The sequence below is a fragment of the Amblyomma americanum genome, chromosome 8, assembly GCF_052857255.1.
Source record: "Amblyomma americanum isolate KBUSLIRL-KWMA chromosome 8, ASM5285725v1, whole genome shotgun sequence".
Lineage (NCBI taxonomy): Eukaryota > Metazoa > Arthropoda > Arachnida > Ixodida > Ixodidae > Amblyomma > Amblyomma americanum.
The window spans coordinates 64419331-64445991 of NC_135504.1; the positions used below are offsets into that span (position 1 = coordinate 64419331).

General features: G+C 46.5%; 1 protein-coding gene across 2 annotated transcripts; it reads right to left on the reverse strand.

The window, feature by feature from the left end:
* Positions 1–783: 783 nt before the first annotated feature.
* LOC144101798 (sodium-coupled monocarboxylate transporter 2-like) lies at positions 784–26582 on the reverse strand. 2 transcript variants are annotated; one of them, XM_077635015.1, is made up of 15 exons: positions 26373–26582; positions 25403–25543; positions 22984–23238; positions 22315–22380; positions 21557–21608; positions 15129–15196; positions 14404–14561; positions 13030–13170; positions 11299–11428; positions 9623–9711; positions 5346–5455; positions 3367–3434; positions 3184–3270; positions 1758–1942; positions 784–946 (listed from the first exon to the last, which is right to left on the reverse strand). In XM_077635015.1, exons 2-15 carry the CDS (start codon positions 25511–25513, stop codon positions 799–801), a joined length of 1668 nt encoding a protein of 555 aa, XP_077491141.1. In that variant the 5' UTR covers positions 25514–25543; positions 26373–26582; the 3' UTR covers positions 784–798. The 2 variants fall into 2 exon arrangements, with proteins under 2 accessions (XP_077491141.1, XP_077491140.1); XM_077635014.1 differs by having other exon boundaries at positions 26157–26581.
* Positions 26583–26661: the final 79 nt, after the last annotated feature.

Here is a 26661-nt window from a genome sequence, read left to right on the forward strand (position 1 = left end):
CCCCTTCTTTCTGTCTGTGTCTGCTTGTGCGCTGTTTTTTCACCAAGATGCAAAACCAACTAGCCCATTCAGCTGCTTTACTGCGGGAGCAAGTCAGGCCTTTCGCTGTCTGCCTATTACTGTAGCGTGAGCTACACTGGCTGAGGATGAGCAGTTCCGCGTGGCTCCTGGAGAGCCGTGCTGCGCATGCGCGAGGAGCAGTGACGTCACACGGCGCGCAGCTGGCGCGCCGGAGCCGCCGCCGCCGCGCGCGCCTCGCCGGTGATAGCCGCGGCAGACGCACTGGCGTCGGCGCTTTGCGCCTCCATTGCGCAGTAGCCAAGTCTGAAGCTGCGCCGGAGCCGCTTGATAGCGCCTTTCGTTTTGTGCGCATGCGCAGAGGTATCAGTGGGGGTATACATATAGCGGGGCGTTTGCCAGTGTGGTATCGCCATGGAGAAGGAGAGCGAAATAGCTGTTCAGCGGCAATTGATGCTCAGCGGCTCAGCGTAGTTCACGCTACGTATATCCTGGCATAGCCGAGCTAAGCCATTGCTAATTTTTTTTATTGCCACTTATACGGCTACTGCTGCAGAAAAATGATGCCTAGCAGCTCAGACCTAATCCTCTTACTTTTCCCAGTGCTAAACTCTATCACTCTAATAAAATATATCCATTATTATTCCCACTCTTAAATCTTGGTTTTGTTATCACTGTGCACACCAGTTGTGCCAGCGTGCAAAAACGTCCATATATTAATCACTTGTTCAGCACCTCTGCTCTGTTTCGAAATACCTTTTTGTTTAATTTACAGCGACATTAGCCACCTGCAGTGCAAATAACGTAAATCCACCTTGGACACTCGCCTGTAGCTAGACTCAAGGCTGTTGCCAGCACAATGGTGAACAGGAATCCAAAGAAGGCGATCCAGAAGTACGACACTAGGTACAGCGGGAACACGTACGGACTGTAAATAAAAAAAGAGAAACATTGATTGCAAAAGGGTAGAAAATTGGGCACGTTGGTATGGATCGCAGTTGTCCCGATAAATTTTTTTCAGGTGTTGGTGAGCCCTTTTTCTGTCCTTCGTCCTCGTTCGTTTAGCGCTGCAACAACAAGGACATATTGATTTTATTGTTCCTCTTGTACAAGATAGGGAGCAATAGATAGGGTGCCATAGGGCGCCGTCAAGCCGTTTCAATTTGGACCATCTTGAATATCTTCAATTCACTACCCTCACGCTGCTCCATATGCTTTGCATTCGCCTGTCGTGGACGCAACTCTTCTCGAGGAACGATGCTGACTGTCCCGGCGTCGCTATGCGGGACGGCTAGCAGGTCGCTTCGTGCAAAGCAGCTGTCCGTGTTATGGCGCCTCTAAAAGCCTGTTTGATTCGAACTTTTCGTGCCACCTGCTGTACAGTATGACACTAGTGACCAAGAGTGCACGAAACACCCGCAGCCTTGCCGGTGCTACCTCCGGCTTGGCTCATGGGATTACTTTTGCTTTTAACCCTGGCGCTCCCGGTGGTTTCGCGGCAGCATTGCGCCTTTGTCGCTCGCTGTCGCTGCATTCCCTTGGGGGCAATTAGCCACGTAGTACTGACGTGAAAATAACTGAACGTGAATTTTCCCGCGGCCAACTTTCGTGCTTCATGATGCGTGCCATGCGTGCAAAGATAAGCTAATTCTAGGTGCACGTATAGTGTAAAACCTTTGCCAACATGCGAACGCTCCTGTCACGTTGATGTCTGCTACGGGCACCCGGACGATACGAACCTGCGCTGCAGCGGCTCGCCTACCGCGGCGTCAATGCCGACGGTGCCCTTGGTACCATTGGCCGGCAGCGGGCATCGGTCCAGCGTTCCGGTTATCACTGGAGATCGGCCAAAGCCAGACAAACCACTGCCGATGCCATGCCACAGCTGGACTGCGCAGACCAGCAGGCATGTCCATGCAGCACCCTGCGGTGCAGTACGGTATACGATGGGTTAATCGACTGCATTGCCTTGCTATATATTTTCTTTTTTATTCATAGCCTATGAGCAAAACAACTACACAAGTCTGTCTATTTGTATTGTCTGTAGACTAGACTATAGGATTTGGCTACAACAAGTCGGTAGACTTCATCGACAAAAGTGTATAGACAGACTAGAAACGTACTGAAATAAGGTGTTTGTCTGGGCTAGTCGGTACATGGTACTAAATGAAGGCACAGCGCACGAAAGACGGGACTGAGAAAGAGACAAACACAGCGCTGACTTACGACTGAAAGGCTTTATTGCTCGCACGCAATAAATAGGCGAAAAGGAGCACAATCAACGGAAGAACAGCATCAGAGACGATTGTCAAAAAACCACACAACAAAAAAGCACACATTCACAACCTACACAAGCGAACTTAACAGTTAAGGTAGTCAATTTCCTTTTGTGTTAGCGCGACGGAAGGTTTGCTGACGCAGTTGTCAAGTCCCCGGTGAATTAAAAGAGCTTCCACGATTTCCCGCGTACGTTGGTCCTTATGTTTGTACAGTATTCTAGTACGGCCGTAAAAAGGAGAGCATTTACAGGACAGCCAATGGGGGTGGTTTTAGGGAGCGTTTATGCTCACTTAGGCGATAATTGAGGCAGCGCCCTGTTTTGCCGATATAAAATCGCCCACAGGATAGCTCTATCTTATAGACAACATTTTTACGGCACTGCACATACAGCGCTGTGTTTGTCTCTTTCTCAGTCCCGTCTTTCGTCGCTATGCCTTCATTTAGACTAGAAACTCTCTAAAGAAATTTTTGCTGGCCCGAAAGATGCGGGTTCGATCCCGGCCGCGGCGGTCGAATTTCGATGGAGGCAAAGTTCTAGAGGCCCGGGTACTGTGCGATGTCAGTGCACGTTAAAGAACCCCAGGTGGTCGATATTTCCGGAACCCTTCACTACGGCGTCTCTCATAGCCTGAGTCGCTTTGGGGACGTTAAATCCCATAAACCAAAACCAATCTAAAGAAATTTTTGCAAGAGACTTCATACGCTTATTCTCGATGGCGCGGCAGACTGCAATTTCTTCAGTGACCACTGTCATCGCTCTTACTGCTGTTTGCCAGATTGATCGAGATCGCACAAGCGTTTTTTAAGCCACCATTATCCGCTGCTGGCCGAGATGCCATGTCTCGATTTGGAGTAACGGAGACAAAAATAGCGAAGGAGGCCTACTTTTGCGTTTACCCATGGCGATGAGATACCCAAGAGGACGAGACCGGCGAACAGGCCAGAAGCGGCTGTGTACAGGGCCATGAATATCTGGGAACAATACACAAGAGTTTCTAACGTTTTTCAACACTGGGCGAGTGAATGGCAGTAAATAAAAATGCCTGAATCATGAGATGTGATGCGCACCATTGCTGCGGAGCCCATGTAAGGTACAGCGATAGCAAAAATTGTCATTATGGTGCCGCTTGCAAACGCTGAAAAGAAAAAAAATTCATCTCAAATATTTTCTCTTGACATAAGTAAATGACCGCATTTGCAAGAAGAATCGCATCGTTTTCTTGCTGTGCCTTGGAACTGAACCTGGAGAGCATTGTCTTTTATGTTGTCACCATGTTAGGTGAAATGGCGAGTTCAGAAGGACTGTGTTCCTTTCAGCGAGTTTCGCGTTTTAAATTCTAACTGTTGCCAAACGTCGAAAGCCTGTGCTTGAGTATTGTCGCTACAATGTTACTGAACACGCTACGCTGCACAAAGGTGTGCGTCAAAATATATTTCTTAGTTCATTCAGGGGAACTGAGCTGAATACCTTTCGGATCGTTGCGTCAACTGTGAACAGTTGGGCGCCAATTCAAGGAGTAGTTTTTAAAATGGCTCACAGTTGATGTCAGATAGAACTGGTCCCATTTTGAATGCGTCTCCTGCAGACTCGGAGAACTACTCCCAATTAAACAAAAGCAAGGAAAAGTGGAACTGTCGCCTTTCCCTACATCATCCTTCATGATGATGACGATGATGATGATGAAGGAAAAGTTTAACTGTCGCCTTTAGCTCTCTGTTAAGCATCGTCTCAGAAATTTCTGCGTTCTTTGCTCGCCAACGCTCTTTTTAATGCGAAATCATTACATGGCTCATCAGTGAGAAAATCCGGCGTTGACCGACCGTCCACAACAGACGGTCCGAAACTCCCACGTGACCTCATGACGTTACCAGCAATGCATACATAACCAGGAAAGAAAGAAACATAAATTTCTTCCCAAGTGGGTTTCGAACCCTGGCCACAATTCAGTATTACGTCACCATAATCCCCGGCACCGGCAGTGATATCATAAGACCGGAAGTGACGTTAGCTAAAGCGGAAGTAACCTGGTGGCTCACTTAAAGCGACGCTTTATATGTACGCGCATGTTGTGTTGTCTTCCCAAAGGCCTTACCTTAACGCATTTGACCTAAAGGCCTTCACCGGAAAGGCCTTTCAGATATTACTACTGCTTACGAACTAGTACTATCAGTGAACAAATATAGTTAGCTAGTAGCCATCTTTGACAAAAGAATTCGCATTCACAGCACATAAGTAGTTAAGGGCCCTCTGTAGTTTCTGGGCCTTCGTTCAATGACGTTGGCCTCTTCTCTTGTACTTCGAATCCTGAGGCTGACATTCCCTTTTGGTTCCTATCGCTTCATGGCAGGCGTAATCAGAAGACTTAGTATTAACACCTAATCATCTGTAACCTGCATTTTCCCCTGAATTCAAGGGTAAGACGCGCGTATATACATCTACCCAGGGTTCAATGTCCTTATGCTCACTATTCTTTCGCGGCAGTGCATGATTGTAGCCCGTTGCAAGCGTCGAAGAGAGCGGATCGCAAGCCACCGACAGTCTTTGGAGAAATAAGAAATACTTGCAATCAAGCTGTAGAAAAAATACAACCTAATATCCTGCGTTTCTACGAGGCAAATAAGAGACACCAGTAGCCGTGCCTACGTAAACTGGGAAAGTAAAAAACCCCACCCAATTCCCCTAATAAAAAAAGTTGTTTATTTGTGAATTGTGAGTAATAAATTTGCCTTCTATTTATGTTTTTATTAGGCATCAGACGAACATGAATTTTTGATTATAACGTGTGACGGTAACGCAATTTTGAAAGCGTTTACTCCGGCATCGCTTTCTCTACAACATACCGTAGTGATAACACTTTTCGCATGCTTTTATTACTTAGGCATTTATTCAGCAACCGAAACGAAAGTCAAATAAAGGCCTTTGTAACGTAGCTATATATGTCACATTTTGCGCCAAGAGTAAAAATGTGGTAGTTCACTGGCGTGCCTCATGGAAGGCACCAAGGTAATGTATATATGGAGCCCGTACAAAGAAGTGTGCACAGTACCTAGGAGTCTCATCACGACGACTGCCCTCCGCTCGCTTATCTTCACGAACGGTGATACCACGTCGATGTAGAAAATGGCCGCGTGGGAGTTGACCACGGAGGAGACAGTGCTGGCAAGGAAGAGGAAGGCGAACAGTGGTTATCGCCACGGAACGCTGCCCTGATTGAGTGGTATCAGAGATAACAATAAAAGGAGAGATGCTGCTCACACCGTAACTGCCAAGCTGACAACTGCCAGCTGAAAGTCAATTAAAGAAAGAGTGTGGGAAGCAGAGGAAAAACGGGAATAAAGCAGAAAGAAATAGAACGACGAATGGACAAAGAGGCGAAGTCAGGAAAAGCAGATGTTAGGCCATGTATAAAATGTTGGTCTCTGTTCTTTTTGCGGAAATTGCCTACGCTGCTACTACTAATACGTATTGTTTTCTTTTATTGTTATAATATTTTAGCATAGGTACTGCTTTTAAAACATCTCTGTCCCCAAGATTGAGCGAGAACAAGTAACAATATTTTCCGGTGTCCATGCAGACAGACTTCTATCAATGTAATCATCAGGCAGGTTATGCATAGTAAATGAGCAGGCATCTTCTATTACGCCCAGTCACGCCAGCCGGAAAGTTAGTAAAATTCAGCAGAAAACTGGTACATTTTTCGCGAGGAAGCGGTTAGCCTGGAGGAAGGCTCGGTATCCCTTAAAAAAAAATGGTCTATAGACAGCTCATAGACTTCTTATAGACTCTATTGTCTTCCTATAGCTATTACTTTTGTCTATTCAAGTCTATAGACTGTCTGTAGACAAAAGTCTAGAAAAAGTGTATGAACATATATACCTAAATTGCCTATACTGTATATATGATTTGTATCCCCTATAGACGTTTCTCAAGGGTTTGTCTATGGACCTCCTGCATGTTTGTAAACAAACGAGGTGGCGCTGCAGTCGCTAGCGAGCTCGTGGTAGGCAAAAGGTCGGGGAGTGGCGTCGCGGATAGGTGTTGAGCGCGGGTTTTCAAGGCTTGTAGGCGCGTTTCCAGTTTCTGCGAATCATAGCAATGGTCGATGCTTCCAACTTAGTAATTTGTTGAAGTACACGAGCTCGCGTTCGCCACGTGCGGCCTATAAAGAGAAATAGTTTGCCACTGTATTGTATATATGGTTAGTAGTAAACATGTAGAAAGCGTTCCTGCCGTTTATTTATGCGCCAGGCATTGAATAAAACAAGTTTTGACACTCTGCACTAGCCGGAATGATTTTACTTCGGGAAAATAGTGAGGGGAAGTGCTGGACTTGTTTCGTCGGAGCAGACGTGCGCTCATCGTCTGCTGACATATGTACGTGTCGCGCTGTGCGAAAAGTGGGGACAGCGTCGTGTCCCTGATCTCCTCTGTCTCGCTTAGCGCTGTTTTCAGCCGCATGACCACGCACCAGCCAGGCCGACTTGTCCTCTTGTTAAGCAGGTCGATTTGGTGAAAATTTTTGATTTCTAGAATTATTTCTTTCTTAGCCTTGAAGTCTAGTTTCGTGACGAAAAATTATAGCAAAATATTGAGTACAAATTTATAAATTACGCTTTTTAGAAGTGTGGTCGTCAAAAATTGTGAGGCAATTTCTTTGATTGCAGTGCCGCATTTCTTTGACGAAAGCGAAAGCGAAGATGCCATAAACTTTAAGGTTCGTTTTGTGACCTCTCACATTTTCTGCGACTGGATCACTCACCTTCGTAATTCGCATGAAAATCAAATGATTCCATTTGTCGCAAACTATTCCTGAGACGTTGAGAAGCGTAATAAACCTCTCGATTTTTTTCCCTACACGTGCAGTACTGTGTTAGTTATTTCTTGTAAGAAACGTTTTCATGTAACTATGCATGCATAAGTACTGATCATATAGAAAAAGAACTAATCGCGTCATCGTACAGAACAGGGCTTTATGTACATGCTGGCATAAAAAAACTGCGCACTATCTACTCAGTTATTTGAGACCTTGGGGGGAATTGACGACGGTGTTAATTATAATTACCCAGAACTGCACCAGGTATAGCTATAAATAAAAGGAATTACTGAAACTAGCGTAGGAATTTGATATTTGCACCAAGTTTAGTTACATATCGCATGCATGAATAACGAAAACACTTTTCATTGCCGCGTCCCCTCTCAATCTCGCCACGTGTCTGTTAGTAGCACGCCTGCGGCTGCTTCTTTCCAAACAAGCTTCGCGATCATGTACTACCTCATGAAACATGACACGTGCATGATGCAATGAAAAAGCATATGGCGTTTAGCATACTTAAGGTACGCTATTCTAAGCACACCAACGCGACCGCGCAAGATTGACACAACTTACCAGACTTCTTTCTACTCGAATGAAATAATTACGACGACATATCAAGAAACAGTTTCAAGTAAATATTAAATGTCATAAAACGCGCCATTAAAACATGGTGTGCTATTAACAAAAAAACGCATTCCTTGGGGGCGAGTGAACCTGTCGGCGCCCCGTGCACTCTGGCTCAAGGTGATAAGTACGTGTGCAGCTGCATATGTCTTTTTTTTCCTTGAGCAATTATTAGCCTACTATCCTGAAGTTCAGGTGAATGAACGCAGTAACTTGCATGCTATTAAGTGCATTGAGTGGCAGTGCCTATCGAATCCCAGACTTCGCGCTTTACTACCGTGGCCCAATGCCTGTTAGCCAGTTTCCGAATGCGGCATTTATGCGCGAGAAACCTATCGAGGCTAATTTAATATTTTTTATGCTACTACGCGGATCCAGCAGTGACGCAGCTGGTCAATATATGCTGCTTCTGTAGTGCACAGGCTTGAAGCAGCCGCCGGTAGCTGCGGTAGCTGCGGTAGGCACGGGCAAGCGGAACCTGTTTTGCCTACCATGCGAAAGTCGCTGCTAACATCAGCGCCACCGCATCTTCGTGACGTCTTGGGGTGAAGGAGGTCCATAGAGAGTCTGTAGGCTTTATAAACACAAGTCTATGGACAGTCGATAGACTATCTAAAGAAATTTTGTAAGGGTATGGCAGATGTCTGTTTAAATTTTGTCTCTAAGGAAGTAATAAATTCTCCTCGCAGAACTAAATGTTATGGCAATGGGTTTGGACTGCGAAGGACAAGCAGTTGCAGCTGTATTGAACTTTTATGAGTCACAGTGACTGACCTGAAGCGGCTTCCCATGATACCACTGGTAGCAGAGATATGGCCTTCGTTGGGTATGCCGGACATGTTCAACATTCTTCGACAGAAATTTTGAATGTTGTAATGTTGCAAGGTATTGTTATGGAATTATGGGAGGTAATGGTCGATTCTTCTGATACGTAGCAAAATCTTTCTTTTAAAGTGTTTCCATCACTCGCATCGAGAAGAGGTCATAGAAAACAAGTGGGGGACACTTTTGACGACAGGAGAAACGTTAATAGCAGAAACATGCAAGCCACCGACGGGAAATCTGCGGTTATATTGATTGTTATAGTCAAATTTTACAATATGTGAAAAAACCACGTTCATAAACTGGTTCCCGTTCAAAAATGCTATTGTCCAGAATTGTGGGATATGGGACATATTGCGTGCGGATCCCTCACAGCCCGGAAAATAAAAAAAAGTAGCTGGCCTGGGTGCTACTTTGCACTGGGGCAGGGGAAAAGAAAAAAGTAGGTTTTTGATTTGTGGCGATGTGGAGCAAAGAGACAGACGACTATATATAAGGAGATCAGGAGCCCGGATAAGCAATGCAAATTATACACAGCCTTACGACCATACTTTTGCTCATAACTATCAAGTTAAGGAATAGTTGCAGCTCGCAATTTACCCGTGCACTTGTTTCTGCTTGTCAGTCAATCGATTGGTTGAAGAATTCCTTATATAGGAAGGTCCCAGTATCGGGATCCCAGTGCAGCGGCCCTATGCTCCGTTTCAAACATCGTGTGCAACGCAGTCAAAGCCAGCGCTCTTGTTTGCGCTGCCTTCATCCGCGACCAAAAAGTAGTGCGTTATTTGTGGTGAGCGACACATAGTGAATGCTTCGCCTGCAGGCCTATTGCAGGAAACATTTGTCATGATCTTGATTATATGCACTGTTATTGCTGACGACTCGCTGTCGCTTTCTCGTGCCATAGACCACTCGGACACAGAACAAGCGCGCAGTAACACGCCTCCCGTTATTTTCAGTCTGGACTACTTCAGTACCTTTCACAGCGTTGCACCTGATGTATGAAACGGAGTATAGTGTCGGGATCCCAGTGTGTAGGAAGTAGCTCTGTTCAAGAACCTTACCTCGTGGAAGCGCCAAGGAGTCCTGCCAGGAACAAGCCACGAAGAGCTGTCACGTCGGAGAGGCGCTCTCGTACAAAGTAGGGAACAATCTGTTGAACACGAAAATCAGGAAGGTTGCCAATACATAACTGGCAGATTAAAGCCTCTTAGCATTGGCGGTCACCGCTCGTGTAGAGAATGCCCCAGGAAAGAACAGCTCAGGAAAAAATAGACTGAGCTTGGACAGACAAGCAAGCATAAACGGAATGAAAGTGTGCATTGATGTGACTTGCTGGCAGAAGCTTTTCGATGAAATATTCAAACTCTTTATCACATACCCAAGCAAATAAGTCGCTGATGAACTGGATTGTCTTTTTTATTTGATAGTCTTGTAAAGCTTCGCCTGCACCGGGTGTGTCGAAAATTTCAATATCCCCAAAATGTGCCTTGCAATACCGGTCACAGTCCTCCATGTGCAAGGGCAGAGGCCTGTAGGCTCCAGCACTTCATGCCTTTTTTTAGCAAAGGATTTCTTGTTACCTACAGAAATGCGCCTACTCAAGCGCCAATATTTGTACGGGGCTGAGAATGTGGCATGGGTTTTCGTACTTGCATGCCGGATTTCTTACGTTCTAGGCTACGTTATGCACAAAAAAAAGTTTCGTTTTTTTTTTTGGCCTCAGCTCAAAGAAATGAAAAAAACCTGATATTCAGAACAAGAAATTTAATGCGTGTTTGGCACTGGCTCCATTACGAAAGTATGCGAATGTTTCAAATTGGATGTGTCCAGTTCATTCGGTTCAATACGTGACAAGAAGCGACGGCGATCAAATTCCGAAAATAGGACTTAATCTCAGGGTGTGGATTTCAGCAGGAGAGGGACGTGCACGGAGGTCCAAGCCTCAATTGTGGTGCACGAAGCACTAAAGTGGCAAAGTTTCATTGATTATTGTCGTGTGCGTACTCAAGCGTTGTCAGCACGCAATACAGTTCGTTGCTGCTGAGATGTAACCATTAAGCGCTAAGTGGCGAAGTGGGACAAGAAGCGTACTATGAAAGCGCTGACGAGGTAGCACTCCTGCAGACTGTTGCATTGCTTGTGTTTTTCTTGCTCTGCACTGAGGAGGTTGCACTTATAACACGGTTGCATAGCTAGACCTTCAAAATTGGTATCCTGCCATTCCTTTTCACTTGTCAGTTTAGGGATGGTATGTTTCATTCAAACTTCTCGCCGCATGTTACTGCGCACAACTCAAGTAGCACATAACAGCGGACGGATATTAGAAATCGGTCGGAAAACCATGGCCCTAAATAGGCCCGGAGTTCCCAATGAGTATCTGATATTGGCTGAACCTGTCACTGACGCTGTCAATGATGGCCTTGGTTGTCTGTCGCATCCCCAGTATTGGCTGTACCGTCATGAAATTTTGGCTATCATGGGCCAGGTTAGCCAGAATTGCCCCACTTCTTGCGAGTGCTGGCTGTGTCATCTTAGAATCATGGCTATCACGGGCCATGTTAGCCACAGTTCCCCCAGTGCCAAAATAGGCTATGTCATTTTAAAAAATCTGTCTATATTGGCATATTTTTGCCATCTCTAATCCAGTGTTATACGTACACTGGCCAACGCTGGTCAACCTGGCGCCATCTGCTAAAACAACATGGCAACGCTAAATAGAGTGACGAATGGCGATTACCTGGTCGTGGCTTCTTATGGCACCGGCCAGCAGCGGGTCGCAGTCCCTGTACCAGTAGATCAGTGCTAGAGCTCCAAATGCGTCAAGGAGTATGAAGAATGCGAAGCTGGATGCTCCGGCGACGGATATCCTGGAGCAATAAAGAATCACGAATGGCGCGAAGATCTTGTTCGAAAGGACACGACAATTACTCCGCACATATATGGCTCTCAGTAGAAACTCGCTCTTTGGGTCTTTCTGGGTGACGTTGACGCTGGGCCGGTAGAAAAACACGCACTTATCACTGAGCAAATTGAATTTAGAAACCTTCCCGCCAGCCGATTGAAACTGATGGCGTCCATCCAAAAATGACAGGTTGTCACCGCTGTGAAAGAAATGGCGGTGTAGTGTAGCCTCTGAGATCCGCTATTAAATCTCGGTGTCGACATGTGAAATCTTACATTATGCGAAAAAATTGCGTCCATACACGGTTCCCACTCAAAAATGCTTTTGTCCAGAATTGTTGGGTATGGCTCACTTGTGTGCATACACGAATGTTGAGTTCTGGAATGAAATGATGCCCACTCAAAAATGTTACCGGGATTAAGCTTGCTGAAGCGAAACCATCGCGAATAATTCTAGCTTTCAGCGTTTTGCAGTGCTTTCGCGAAGCCCTGCTTATCTTAACAATCCGCAAACCTGAGACGTGCTTGCATTTTTCAGACTTTCGCTCCGTGTAGGAACTCTCGGCGTTGCTTATCTTGACGTCTCTAAAAACGTCTTGTAGGGAGATGACGATCGTTTGTAGTTTCGCTTAATTGCTTGGCGGACGTTTCCAGACAGAGGTCGACGACCTTCAGTTTATTATCGGTTCATAGTTTTATTTTTTTGAAGCGATGTTTATTGTCTCAGGGCATAAAAAACTATGAAGTGAAAGATGAGTAAGATGCTTAAATAAATGAAAAAAATTGAGCTGATCTGATGAAATCAAGAAATGAACAATGATATGAACCCTGTGTCCATGCAGTATATGAATCCGGATTGTCCGGTGAGAGTCCCACTGACGCCAGGTCCCGAATTCTCGTCGGCTTCAGCGCCGGGCAGTCCCACAACAAGTGGTGGATATCCGCCCCACAGTCTCTGTTCTTGCAGACTGGACACCCGGGGCGGGGATATAAATCTTTGAAATGCGGTCACTGTCGTGTCACAGCTGGAGTTAGGGTAACGCCGACCCGTATCCTCCGAACCTCCTCGTGCAGAGGAGGTTCATGGTTTTACACCGACTAATATAAAGTGTACTTAACTGGGCGCTCGCCTTCAGTAAAAAGAAAAAAAGAAAACGTGACTGAATTGTGCAGTAAAGCAAACTTGTTAATGCACCCAGGCAGATCACAGATGAAGTCCTCTTTACGGTTGCCATCTTGGCTAGATTGCGGCTCCGCATATAGTTCGGGAAAATCACCAATATACGAAGGACGTTAGCACCCATGCCGTTGTTCTAGCTTCGAAGAAGAGCGCGCAAAATTAAAACACGTAAAGAACTGCACTAAACTTTCGCATCAGAAATTATTTTAATAGTCGCTGATTTTTTTTTGTCTTATCGCTTATAAAATCTCCTTTTTCGGTGGCACTGTCCTCTTCATAGTTCGAACGGGGTACACTACCGATGCAAGCAAACTCAAATTTGTGCTCTGTGTCACTTTAAGCACTTTACTTATCAAACAAAAAAGATGTCAAAGAAAGGATACATGCCATTTTGCCTGTCGCACTGTTCTCGCCGCAATGAATCGCTGCACCGCCATCTGGTCAAACCCCGTGCGCACAAGAATGAAAGGCAGAGCTCCCGCCAGGATACTCCATACGTTTTCCTCATTCGCTAGGTCGAAATTTGTCCTGCAGATTCAAGAAAAGACGAGTAGAGAGCACGCGTCATGAGTGCTGTGCGACTAGGCTGGCTGGATGTGGAGCCACTTTGATAAAGGAAAAAATAATGTGCTCCATGCAAGTACAGTACTCTCAACTCTGAATCCAAAAATGAAGCAACCAAACCATAGTTTGATACAACTCAAGAATGCAGCGGCATTTCCTCGTCGTAGGACACCCTTCCAGCCAATGGCGTCGGCCGATTCTCATGACCCTGCTAACGGAGACAATTCATTGAGTGGCAGATGAAAGGGGATAGTCACCTGGATCCCTCAGTGGTCGGGGATAGTCCCCTGTCTGCATTGTCGCGCAGCTCTCTACTTCGTTACGCTAGCAGGGTCATCAGAATCGGCCGACGCCATTGGCTGGAAGGGGGTCCTATGACGAGGCAAAACCGCTTCATTCTTGATTTGCCCCCGGCTGTAGCCGATACCAAAGTATTCACCGAATATATTCTTTGTACATTGGACGTTCCGCTGTCAGTTAAAACGAATGCTTGCCATACATGCTGAGAAGAGCAGCGCGAAGGCAGAACGCTGTTTTTTTTCCCTGTTATGTCGAACCAACTGGCCTGTACCAAAACCCTTTTATCGTGCATCTCGTTTGTGTTCCTTCTTTGCGCAGAATGTAGCTCCGAATGATCCTTGGATCGACTTTAGGGTGCTTGCCAGGCCACGCCTAAGAACAAGATTAATCAGCAGTTGCCGATTCATTAGCGACTGCTGATTTAGCCAAGCTTGAAGGCGTCATCTTCTCCACGCTTCTGGGAATCAACTCTACAGAGTGAAGAGAAATGTTGTGCATCTGCTGAAGAGGCGTCAACACTAGCATCGCCTTTGAAATCCTCTTTCCTTGCCGCCTGCTTTTCTTACCTGCTGTTTCGTACTTTTATGTAGAGTATGGAGTTAGTTTACTCCTAAAGCAGACTGATGGGAACACGCTTCATGCTTAACGTATCCAGTACAGTGCTTGTGCAGTGCTCGAGCTGCATCTTCACCCATTGCTCTGATTCTGTAAACGGCGTGCCCACAAGCATTGATACGCACGGCCTAGCCGACCAGAGCCTCTGCTTTTCACCCTTTTAACTTCCTCTTGTTTCGCTCTGCAAAGGTGTACGCTTTAAAAGCCGCTACCACTACTCGCGGTTATGGATTAATGCAGCCGGATGAAACTCTTCCTAAAGAAGGCACCTTCTAGTCTTACCGGAACATGTACTCTGTCAAGTTGAAGTTGCTGAGTGGCCGCAATGGCGGACTGGCACTGCTTGAGTCGTAGATCACTTTTCCAATTATTACTATGGGCGACGCGAACATCACCGCAGCTTGTACGCAGTCAGCCCAAACGACGCCTCGTAGTCCTCCCTGTGAGGCAAAAGCAAAATATTTCTGGAGTCCTGTGCTGATACGGTGGTTGCACTTACAGATAAAAAATCTGAAAAAGATTACCGAAATGGGGCTAATGCCATTCTAGCACTCTTTGATTTCGGTATCTGCCACCTTGGACGTTTTAGAGTTACTTTAGATTGCTGGCCACAATAAGATGCAATAGGTTGCTATGAACTGAAGGTAATTGAGCGATGCTGCTTATTTATGGCGACAGCGAGGCCGAAACAATGTGAAATTCGCAGTCTGGACCATGCTGCCAAGTTATTAGCGCCCAGGTTTTGAACACTGTTTATAAATAATCTATCGTACGCTGCCGCACTAAGGACAATCAGCATTTTAAGCGTGCAAAAAAAAAAGGATTCTGAGCGGCCAGGACTATATTTCACAATGGCTCTCACCGACGAACACAGTAATGCATTAATTTTCAGGTACAGACTGTAAAATGCTGGGATGCACTGTAGAACAAAACAGAAGTGTATCCAATTCTCACCACTTTCTACATAATTGAACCTAAGGATTTGAAAAAAGGAGATGCGCTGTTACCAAAGCCGTGTAAACTGTCCCTGCGAGACCAATGGCGATGTTCGAGTACATGAGCGGCAGTGCAAACACTGAAATAAAGAAAGGGAAGAGCCAGTGACCGAGAAATAGTAAATATTAGTTGGGTACTGTGGGCGACAATAGGATGCCGATTTTAAGTATACGCTGCATACTCAACAACATGGCTGTCATATCGAGAGGAACAATACTACCCAATGGGCAGTTAACCTCCCTTGGACGTCCTCTGGACATCCTGAATGTCCCCAGAACATCCAGAGGATAGTCAATGTCGATTGGGTAGCTTGTACGGGTCTGCGTTAGGCATATTTGAGTGAGTTCGGTGCCGTTCTTGCGAGCAACGGCTTGCGACTTATTTGTCTGTGTTTTCTATCAATCTTACTAGCTCGGATTCTCAAGATTTTCAGTGACTTGGTAAATAAAAGAACAGACTATCACTGTAGCGCGCGCGCAAGTACGAAGTTAAATCCTAACTGAAAGAAGGCGAATTATAATATTTGAATGCAACCGTCGCAATGCAATTATCCTTAAGCACAGCTCTTACGCGAGAGTTCCCGAGTTGAGTGGCGTGCCTCGTCGTAACCGAGCGTGGAGCACAGCGCAGGATGGAAGACGGCGATAACGAAGAGAGCGCGACGAGGAAAGCATAGGAGGAGATTACGGCGGTAGTGCGAAGGCAGGCTGCGCCGCGGCTACCCACTGCACTTAAGTGGCTCGCGCCATCGTCTGCTCGCCCGATGACCTCACCTCTCCGCATCTGTGGCGCTACTCTGGCGCCATAAATGGCGCCACAGATGGCGCCAGAGTAGCGCACGTTGACGACGCGCTGGCCGTTCGCCCGAGTCGAGGCCCATTGGCGGCGGGACGCTGTGATCCACAGCCCCAACGGGACCTTTGCCGGAGCAGCGCCGCTTGACGCAAATTCTACCCTCTGTTCTCGGGAGTCACCATAATAGGCAGTTTTAGTTGTGCGTACGCAACGGCTTAGCGTACGCAAGGAGTTTGCGGGTACGGTAGTGCGAATGCGCAGAACGCAAGCGCAAGCCTTGCATCTTGCGTGCGTACGCTAGCCAGCGGAATTTGCATTGCGGCGCTTGCGTGGCTTGCGTACGTTAGAGTTGACAAGTTGGCTGCGCCCTGCTCGCCCGCTTCGGAATAAATACATGTCGCCGCTGGATTCTCCGACGCAATAGCTCGCTCAAATGGTAGCGGTTCGCTTTTATTTCGCCTACTCTTGCCCACCCGCAGCGGTATAAGCGATAACTAGCCCCTTTTTTCAGATAATTTGGTGATTTTCAAGCTCCTGGGCCTAACTAAATGCAGTGGGTTTTCCTCATAGCAACGACACCTGGCGAAGCAGTTTTCTAGCTTTTAGTCAGTTCTTACATCTTCTTTGGTTTGGATAGTTTTTCTTCTTGGAACAAAAAAAAAGGCTCACAATGCACTCACCCTAGTTATCACTAATCACGGATGAAATTTTCTTCAACTGAGCGTTGATGTGCTTTGACGTCTTGTCACTAGATGGCGCTACTGTTTACGCGTTCGGTTTAGGGACGCTAGGGCACGGCCAGCTAAAACTATTGTCTAATATCGAGCGGGTTAGACGCCTCTCGAAAAGAAACCATGTCTGCGGATTGAAAATTATTTGTCGCGTACACAGCATGTGGATTAAAGCGTCTTCGTTTCTACAGCCTGTGCAAATAAAAAAAATTGACACCAGATTACGACTCTCAGTTATGCTATGTTTGAGCGTGGCTCTTCAGGTATTTAGTTTTGCCACCCTTCGGGATCTTCCCGTGGAAGCCATCTTCCAGCTGTGTTTTTCCTCCGCTTTCGCCGTGGCAGGAGGCGTGTCGCTCTGCTACTAACTGCCACCTTAAAGGTCACGGGGTGACCTGTGACCTTTCAGGTGGCAGTTAGAAGCAGAGCGACATGGTCCCCTTTGACCTGTCAGGTGACGTGTTACGCAGACTTCGCTGACGCGTAGTGGCGTGACAGATGGCGTGTCACGATGCTCCCCGCCCTCTGGGATCTTCACGTGAGAGCTTTCGTACAGGTGGCGTTTCGCTTTGCTACTTGGACAACTGGATATGCCAACAACGCCAACGACTACGAATAAAACAAGGAACGGCCGGCGAATATCTGCGCTCTGAGAAAAGAAACCGTTTGGTTTACTCATGGTGCGCATTCTCTGCTGTACCCTGGATTACGATCAACTTTGTCTCCGGCTTGATCAGTATCATTGTGTTTGGAAGAACGCCTGCCCGAATTTTGCTCATGCAGCAAATCTTCGTTGTAACTGCACGATTTCTCTTGTTGCCTCCACGTTGCATGTGCAGCTCCTTGTTTATTTTAGAGAAACGCCTTAGCATGACGGATACAGGTGAAGGAAAAAGGTGGTTGATTTTTCTTCTGCTTTTTTAATTTTGGAAGTGGGCTCGTATCCCACCGGGCGGCATGTGGTTGCTTTTTCTTCTGCTTTTATTAATCTCCCATTGATAAAAAACTACAAATTAAAGAAAAAAGACATCCCCTATGCTCCTTGCTTTGGGTGGCTGTTCGCTTCTGTCATTTATCTTAGCATGATGCTCATCTAGGAGTTTCCCCTCGATTTGCTGGTCTTTGCACTGCCTGGCGGCTGTGAACTGTTAACCCCTTCTAAAGCATTTTTGTTTTATTAAAAATTATGTTGCTTCTAAATAGTGTTTGTATGCCCAAATAAAACAAGTCAGATATCAAATTTGAAGCAATAACATATATCTTGCACAGGCAAGTTTACAACTGTTGAAAAACGGCCACGACGGCTGAGGAACTGTAACATGCTTTGGAGGAGTGAAGAAAATTGTCACTCCTGGACCATGATGTAGCTTAGTCTTTGTCTGGCAGGAGTTAATGCGGGAAAACTATGATGAGCAGACAAGATAAATTAGGTTGACATGAGTATGCGGAAACGCATGCTGTGTAGCCCACTGTTTTAAGAAATGCGATTTACAGAATTCGCAAGGTATTACCACCCTCCCTTCGTCGATTCAGAGATGAAACATATTACTTGCGTGAAAGGAAGAAGTCACTTGTCAGCGTATCGCACTCTTACTAGAAACAGCTATATTACTGTTCCCAGCATCCGAGAGAGTTGTGTTTGTTGGCAATGCAACAAACGAATGAGTATAAATGCTTTAATCCCAGCCGTCTTTTTCACTGTGTGAAACTGTTTTGTTGCATGATGAGCAGTGCCAGAGACTTAAAAACTCACATTGCCCGCTAGGTGTGCACAGAAAAAGCCTTCATACGAAGCGAGCTTTGAAGCTAAGACAAATAACACCTTTGTCAAGTGATCCTCTTCTCCCCCGATCGAGAAGGAAATAAGAGCGTCAAAAGTTTTCCCATGATTAAACTTCTTGGTAATGCGATTCTTGAGAGCACTTGTTGCGTTATTTGAACCGTAAGCAACCACATATGGGCATATGGAACACGCGTTACAGAATGGAAGTGGCTCTGTGTTTCGGCTTGGAGAGCGATCCGCCGCCAATGAGCCTCGCGCGAACGAACGGCGGCGCTCGCTACTGTGGCACCATCTATGAGGGACCAGCGGCAACAACTGTAACACATAGCGACGCGCTTGCCGCATAAAATGGAGGAAGGAGAACTCAGGAAAGGCGCTCTCGTTATCCGAGCTGCGCGCCAGGAAGTGTGCCGGAAGTCACTCGCTTTCGCAGGGACTACTGGGAGTATTTGGCCGCCGGCGCAGCCAATAGTAATGCTGGGCGCAGCGGCATCGTCTGCTGCATTATCTTTTGCGCATGCGCAAGTGAGCTGAGACGGCGGCCAAGTAGGGGGGCGCAGGAGGGAGCTGGCTTCAATAAATCTGACGTAATTAACCGCATGGAGGAAGGAAAAAAGAGAAGAGAGGTGGCTACGTCACATTTTTTGAAGCCGGCTCCCCCCTGCGTCCCCTCCCTTCGCCGTCGTCTCTGCCCGCTTGCGCATGCGCGCAGACATCGAAGCAGACGACGCCGCTGCGCCCAGCGTTGCTATTGGCTGCGCCGGCGGCCAAATACTCCCAGTAGTCCTTGCGAAAGAACGTGACTTCCGGCACATTTTTTGGCATGCAGCTCGGATGGCGAGGGCCCCTCCTGAGTTTTCCTTCCTCCACGCGTAACCGCATCTTCCGAGTTCTTTCCTTTCTCTATGCCGCATTCCTTATCGATGACGTCATCGGCGAGCAGACGACGGCGCGCGCTACTCTGGTGCCGGAGGTCTTCGCCGCGGACCTGCTTTCAGGCTACCATCATACCTTCCTCCTCCACGTTCATCCTCGCCTTCTACTCTCGGTTGTGCCCGTGGTTGTGCGGATGGTGACGCACACCTCTCAACCCGGGAACGGGTGCCCAACAGCTGCGCCCAACAGCAGAGCTCTCCCAGCTCTGTAATGCGTTGTTTTTGTGCACTGCTGCTCTGTGAAAGAGAGCGGCTACACGGTGCTGTTGCTATGCCTTTTTGTCTCTTTGCGTAGGCTTTATATTTCATTTTTCAGTGGATCGCACTTGGCACCCTTGATTTAACGGCGCTTAAAATAACTCATCTCACCACAAGTGGCAATAACAGGGCGGCTGCAGCGAGCGGTTTTGTAAACGGCTTCAGTGTAGCACGTGCACAAAAAACGCAGGGGCTGTCAGAGCTAAAAAAGATCGAATAGGCGGTGTACGCGCACCGAGGGTTGCTGCGAATACTGTGCACGCTGGCTCTATTTACAGAAATATTTCGTGCACAGGAAGGCAGAGATTCCTTGCTTGATGAAGCGGTTTTTCTGGCTCATGTGCGTGACATAAGCAAAACAGTACCACACGCGTACAGGAAGAGGAGCCCGCTAGCAATAGCGTGACGGATGCCTGAAACCTTCGCGCTAGTAACACGTTCAAAGAAGAGGTTCCTACAGACAAATAGAGATAAATTATGGTCGATTTGCATAGTTATATAGCCAAATGCGAATTAGGCGCGCTAGCAGTTCGGATTTCATTTCGGTTCCGGTGTTCAGATCCAGTGTTCACGAATGGCTGTTCTTCGGATAGCGATAACTGGTTAATATTTATGTAAGAGGAATTGGTCATTTTTTACATTTATAGATCCCTGAGAGTCTTCCTATACCATTCCTGGCTCAGTGGTGGAGCGGTGAGGTTGATACGCCACTGCTCTTCTGTGGCAGCTGCTGCTACGACCCAGATTGCGCTTCCCAAGATATATATATATATATATATATATATATATATATATATATATATATATATATATATATATATATATATATATATATATATATATATATATATATGTTCATATAGCGGTGGCCGAGTGGTTGAATCCGCCTCGCATGCGGTAGGTGCGGGGTTCCCAGTGCCGCCGGGTACCCACCGGTTATACAATGGTTACAAGCTTTCCCCTGGCCTGTTGCTCGGCTAGTAAGGGCTGAAATGCTTGGAAAATGGGTCTTTCACCCCACCTTGAGTAATCGAAAAATACCTTGTGCCATGGCGCTCTTTGGCCACAGACGCCCTTGCGCCATAAAAAATTAATCATCATCATCATCATCAGTTTGTCAAACGAGCCCCTCATTTCAGTTGCCTTATATATATATATATATATATATATATATATATATATATATATATATATATATATATATATATATATATATATATATATATATATATATATATATATATATATATATATTGAATTTAATAAACGAGAATATATTAAATTGAATTAATAAACTGCTTGAAATATTTCAAACGTTGGTCTACGTTTTTTCTCTTCAACTGACCGTGCCGAGATTCACTTTTCGCTGGATTATGTGTATATAGATCTGGCAGGTGGCCACCAGAGAGCAACCAAGGAGGCGTGTCACGTGACTTTGCGACGCCATCACGACCTGCCCACCGGATAGCGAGTCAACTGTCCATCGCAGCAGGTGGCAGTTAAATTAATGATTGGTCGCTCGATAAGAGTAACCTGGGCCGCACAAGGCCCACCGCTGGGAGCACCTGCTATCGCAGGGCAGTGGCGAATCGCTTATCCGCTGCACCACTGCACCACTACGCCAGGAAGAGTATGAGGACTCCCAATGATCTATGAACGTAGAAAATGACCAGGTCTACCTATATGGCGAGTAACCCATTAGGCTATCGGGTCATAGCCTTAAGGCTGAGCTTACGTCTCTCACCAAATTTTCTGATGGGTGAGTTGGTTTTCGAGCATGGTTACGAAACAGCGCGATGGCATAAGGCCAAAGAAGAGATCCCTTTCGCTCTCTCCTTTTATGCTTATCCATTCATGCTGATTTACGTTGGTACGAGGTGGGAAAAGTTGTTACTGCTTGCTTCACATAGTGCGAACATAAGCCGAAAAATACATACTCGTTGAGACTCCTATTGCTGCGCTGTAGATCCCAACTGCGCCGAGGGTTTGCTGCGTTCGGTAAATGACAATTGCAAAGAAATAGAACTTCCCTCTTGAGGCATAAGATTGCGATGCATATAGTGACAAGACAAAATGCCACATTACATGCGAAAGTATTCATCTTTCACACCGGGATGGCCAGCTGTTGTGAAAGGTGGTGGTTATTGAACTTCCATTGTACAATAACTCGCTTTGGTAGCGTTATCATATTGCTTTATTTATATATTGAAAATTAATTCAAGATCTCACTCAGCCTGACGCAGTTGTGTTTGGTACATATTATAAAATTCACTGGGACACCAAATTATCTTTTGTATTGGCACTGCCATGGCATTAGAAGCTGTAGGTGCTTTTACCGGAAGAGATATTACTTCAAGTTCTGGTGGCGTCGCATCACTTCACTCCAAGCAATTGGAATTATCCGCTGTGCTGACGTAACTTTCACTCAGTCAGTGAGCGCATTTTAAGATCCATATTGCATATTTTTCCCGATGACCTTTCAATCCTATTACATTAAAAAAAGATAAGTGTGCACGAAATACTTCAGCAAGCGCCGAGTTCATTCTGTGTCGAAATGATACTAATCGGCCCAGTGGGTAAGGTAACCTTACCATGCCTTACCGCTGTTGTCTTAGATAAGCTACCCAATGCAAACGGGGGTCATAAACCGCACCGTTTTAAAAGACCGCGAACAAGCTTTGCTAAAATTACTTACACTAAAAATGAAGTAGATGATGCAGGCTGTGATGCCGACTTTGTTGTCGAAACGCAGCCGTAGGTACTGGAATTGATGAAAAAAGAAGCAAAAAAATACATCCATATTTGAAAGTTTGAAAGGGTAAAATGCACATTTCTTCAGCTGTGAAGGCGGCCCCATATTTACAGGACTTCTTCTTTGAGTGCAGGAGTGAATACAGCTGTACAGATTGCCTCGTTTATAAGCCTCAAGGTAATTTAACAGCGAAAAACGGACCCCAACTGCATGAGAATCTGCCATGAAGAGAATATATTCGATGCCGTCAAAATGTCAAAACTCGAATTATGCGATGGCAAAAGCATTAGCCGCGTTTTAAATGCCGAATAGGTTTCGGCTCTTGTGTCTGCTTATATTAAAAGCGCAGTCCGAAACGTTAGTGAAGTAGAGCTTGCAACGAGCAGGGTAGAATGAGCAAAAAGAAAACAAAATGTAAAGAAACGATTGAATAGTGCAAATTATGTGCGTTTCATAATAAAAAAAACCTAAGCAAAAGCCCGAGATCCTTGGGCACCACGCTAATGGAATTTCTCCCCCATGCATGGATCAACAGCTGACACCTATGCCCGAAGACGTTTGAGCCAGCCTGTGCGTGCATTCTTCTGAATTCGAAATGCACCAGATGCTCACCTGGAAGATGGACGCTACACGTAGCTTGTACAGAAGCGGCACCAGCGTCATGGACGTCACCAACACGGACACCGGCGCTACCGCCATCCACCACAAGATGTGGAAGCCGTGGCCGTAGTAATGGCCTATAAAGGCCACCACAGCCAATCCGTTAACCGCGGACGCCAGGACAGAGACGGTGAGCGCGTACGCCGGGAGGCTGCGGCCGCCCAGGAACGCTTCCATCTCGGGGCTGACTCGGTCACCTGACGCCACCTGCATTCGGGCCGCGCCTTTTTTTATTTCTGCACTGAACTGTTCTGGTGCTCACGATGATTCGGTTGTTATGGTGCAAGAGAAGGTTGAGGAAACAGCGGAAGGGCTACTCTGCTTGGTCAACACAACTTAGTGTAGGGTAACACTTTGCATCGCGCGTGACAAAAGTGGCAGTGGTTTAACTCATCTAAACCTAGTTAAACAGAGCGAAAGCTCCATTACACTTGGCTACGCTTGGTTAGACGCTTGAAGCACACTTTCAGCCGCGCTCCCATCCATGGCGAAACTACATGCGAAAGGGGCGTCGCCTCCTTAAGCGAACGCTAAGTCACATGCATAATCACATGACCACATCTGGGGAAGCGGCGGTCGGCGCACCGCGGTTGGAGCAGCGGCGCGGCGGCTGCGGCGAGTCACGTGGTCTGACGTCACAGCCGCACCTCCGGCGCTCCTCCTGCTGAAGGTCAAACGGAAACACCCGATGACCTGGGCGAAACATGGTGTGGTGGAGCTCTCGCTCCAAAACTATTTGTTCATTGGTAAGCTTTCAAGAGATATATGTCAGGGTTTACACGCTATCTTTTCTGCTTTCACAAACTCCGGCAGAAAAGCGCGATCAGGCCCAATGCTGCAGCAATCACTTTTGGTTAATGTCCGCATCTTTATGCCAACTTGCGTTATTTCTCGTGAAGAAATGCTGTGCTGTTGGTTGTATAGCTTTATCATGGAGCCAGTGCACTTAATATAGCCGTTTCTTTTAGCTCGCGTTTTTCGCGACAAAAATGTCTATTTGGCGCACAATTAAATGAGATGGGTCAGTTGACCATAGACAATATTTACAAGCGCGGTAGCTGTTCTAACAGTTGTCGATGATGGAATTACATGCTTTAAAGTTGAGAAATGCAGGAATTATCAGTGTATCCAAGAGGTCAAGTGTCCCTCCTGGGCTGCTTTGTAGATATATTCCGGCACATTTAGATGCACTACGGAAGCACAAAAAGGTACTATAAACTCAAAGAATCAGCGACGCAGACCAGAAAAGAGAGTATGAACAGCGAATGCGGCTGCACTGAGACATACTGTGAGAAACGCAGTTACCAGTGATGGTTTGGTTATGGAGATTTAACGATCCGTAGCGACTCAGGCTGTACGGGACGTAGTAGTGAAGGGCTTCGAATAATTTCGACCACCCGGGGATATTTAACGTAGACATCGCACAGTACACGGTCCTATAGCATTTCGCCGGACCGTCGCAGCCAGGATCGGACCGGCGTCTTTCGGGTCAGCAGCCGAGTGCCATAACCACTGAGCCACCGCGGCGGCTTAGTTACCAATAAATAAATATTTAGGGCAGTAAAATCACCTGCTTTTTGAGCACCAGAAGTCATCACCCAAAAAGAATAGAAATTACGTTAAATTGTTCAAGCAGTTTGGTTGTGGACTTTTGAAATAATAGGTGCTGAAAGTGAGTTATTCGCCTCATCTAAAAATAGAGCCAGGTTATTAAAATAGTGGTTGTTATATTTGGCCAAGAATTCTAGCTATAGTTGTGCGTAGACCTTAATGTCCTCCTAACTTCACAGATGTGTGATCAATCGTGCAAGAGAACAGGCCCAAGAGCGTAAAAAAATGAGCAGGTTAAAAACGATGGAACAAAAAACGTACGTCAGACTTTTTTGTATTTCGGATTTATTCCACTTGTGGGTTATAGGCAGTGTTTATGCAAACTTTTACTAAGGTAGTCTACATTATGTTGTACAACTCTGGCAGCATTTAGTATTGTACTTGTGAACTTCTGAATTGTACTGGGTCTCACAAGTTCTACAGGTGGCTATGTTTAAAACAGCCATCTGCTGGATCAGTGGCGCATCGCTTAACCATTGGGCTACTGCGCCACGAGTGGCCTCAGGACTCCTCGCGATATATGAATGTAAAGTAGAAAATGTCCTATTCTGTATATATGGGCATGCGGACAGAAGCTAGGCGAAGTGATAGGCAAAGAGTGCCTCAAGCCGCTGAAGAGAACCGTTAACGCTATCACGTCATACCCTTAAGGCGGAGCTTAAGTGCCATGAAGGTTTTTGTTACATCGCTTTTTTTATTTCGCTTTTGAAGGCATTAACGCTACAAACTGAGGTATCTCTTCGAAGGGGGTAAACCATACCTGGGACCTTCGACGTACCACGGCGAAGTAGATGCCGACCAGGTAACCCAGGGCGGTGAGCACACCGAACACGACGCAGTCAGCAGCATCGAGACTCTTGGGGGTTGACATTTGTTGCTTGTTGCTATTCCTTGGGGATAGCTGCGTTTCGATTCATATAAGTTCGTATTATAAACGTCTATGAAAAATTGAGCCTTCTTTCCATGTCCTTTGTCTTTGTTTTTCTGAGTTTTTCTTAACTGATCGCAGCTCACTGGCATGCAAAGCGGACCGATACGGGCCATCGCTTTTCAACGATACGAATGACAATTCACTGAACAGTCATTTTCAGTGCGCTAGCACGTATAGTGACCATTACCCGCATTTAGTCGTTGTGTGCTCCTCTGAAGCCTGTTTTGGGGCCGGCTGCTCACTTGCCCACCCAGTGGTGGGCAGGCGAGCCCACTGCGTCAGGCGGCAGCTCAACTAATCGTAAGAGGCCGGTCGGGAAGAGCAACCTAGATTGCAACCCAACCCAAGCAACCCAAGTCCCACCCATTGCAGCACCTGCCATAGAAGGACAGTGACTGCTGCACCACTGCGCGAGGAGTGGTGGGATGACTCCCACGGATCTATGAATGGAGAGAATGACCAATTCCGCATATTTGGACACTAACCCATTATCGCTATCCAAACAACTGCCATCCGGGAACACTGTATCTGAACAGCGGAACAAAAGTGAAAACCGAACTGCTAGCGCACCCAATACACTTACCTTTCTTTTGCTTGCTTGCTTGTTATGTTTGGTTGTTGTGCTTCCAGCTCAGTCCGCCTACCGATGTTTCCTTCAGTGAGCTGGTGAGACTGAGTTCTTCCGCTCGACCTTATGTGCGTCTGATTAACCGTCGGTGCACCTGACAACTTCCCAAGTTCCGTCTTAGAGGCTCTTCAGTTGGCGGCGATAAACTGAAGATAGGGTCGTTTCACTCACACTGGCACTCTATGCGGTGGCCTCGTCTCTTCAACGGGGCATCGGAAACCCTTCCGGGCGCAGTGCGTTTCTCAACTGCTGAAATTAAATACGCTTTGCAATAGAGCTTTTGCCGCCTGGTTCATTTGCTCCTCGTGTGAGCAGGTAGACAAAGCAAACAAAACGTTGCTTAGAACGTGCAAAGCGTGCAGCTGCTGCTGAACCATCCTGAGCTGCAGCAGCCCTCGACGCAGTTGCGAGGGGAACGATCGGAGGTCGCGGCCTTTTACACCTGCTGCTGTTTGTGCTA

Bases quoted from the DNA above. Each gene is read 5' to 3' on its own strand.
- LOC144101798 (XM_077635015.1), bottom strand. From the start codon at position 25,513: ATGTCAACCCCCAAGAGTCTCGATGCTGCTGACTGCGTCGTGTTCGGT. The intron at 13,171-14,403 runs GTAAGACTAGAA...TTGAATCTGCAG, and splicing joins TTGACAGAGTACATGTTCCG to GACAAATTTCGACCTAGCGA. The intron at 947-1,757 runs GTTCGTATCGTC...TTTTATTTACAG, and splicing joins GGCGAGCCGCTGCAGCGCAG to TCCGTACGTGTTCCCGCTGT.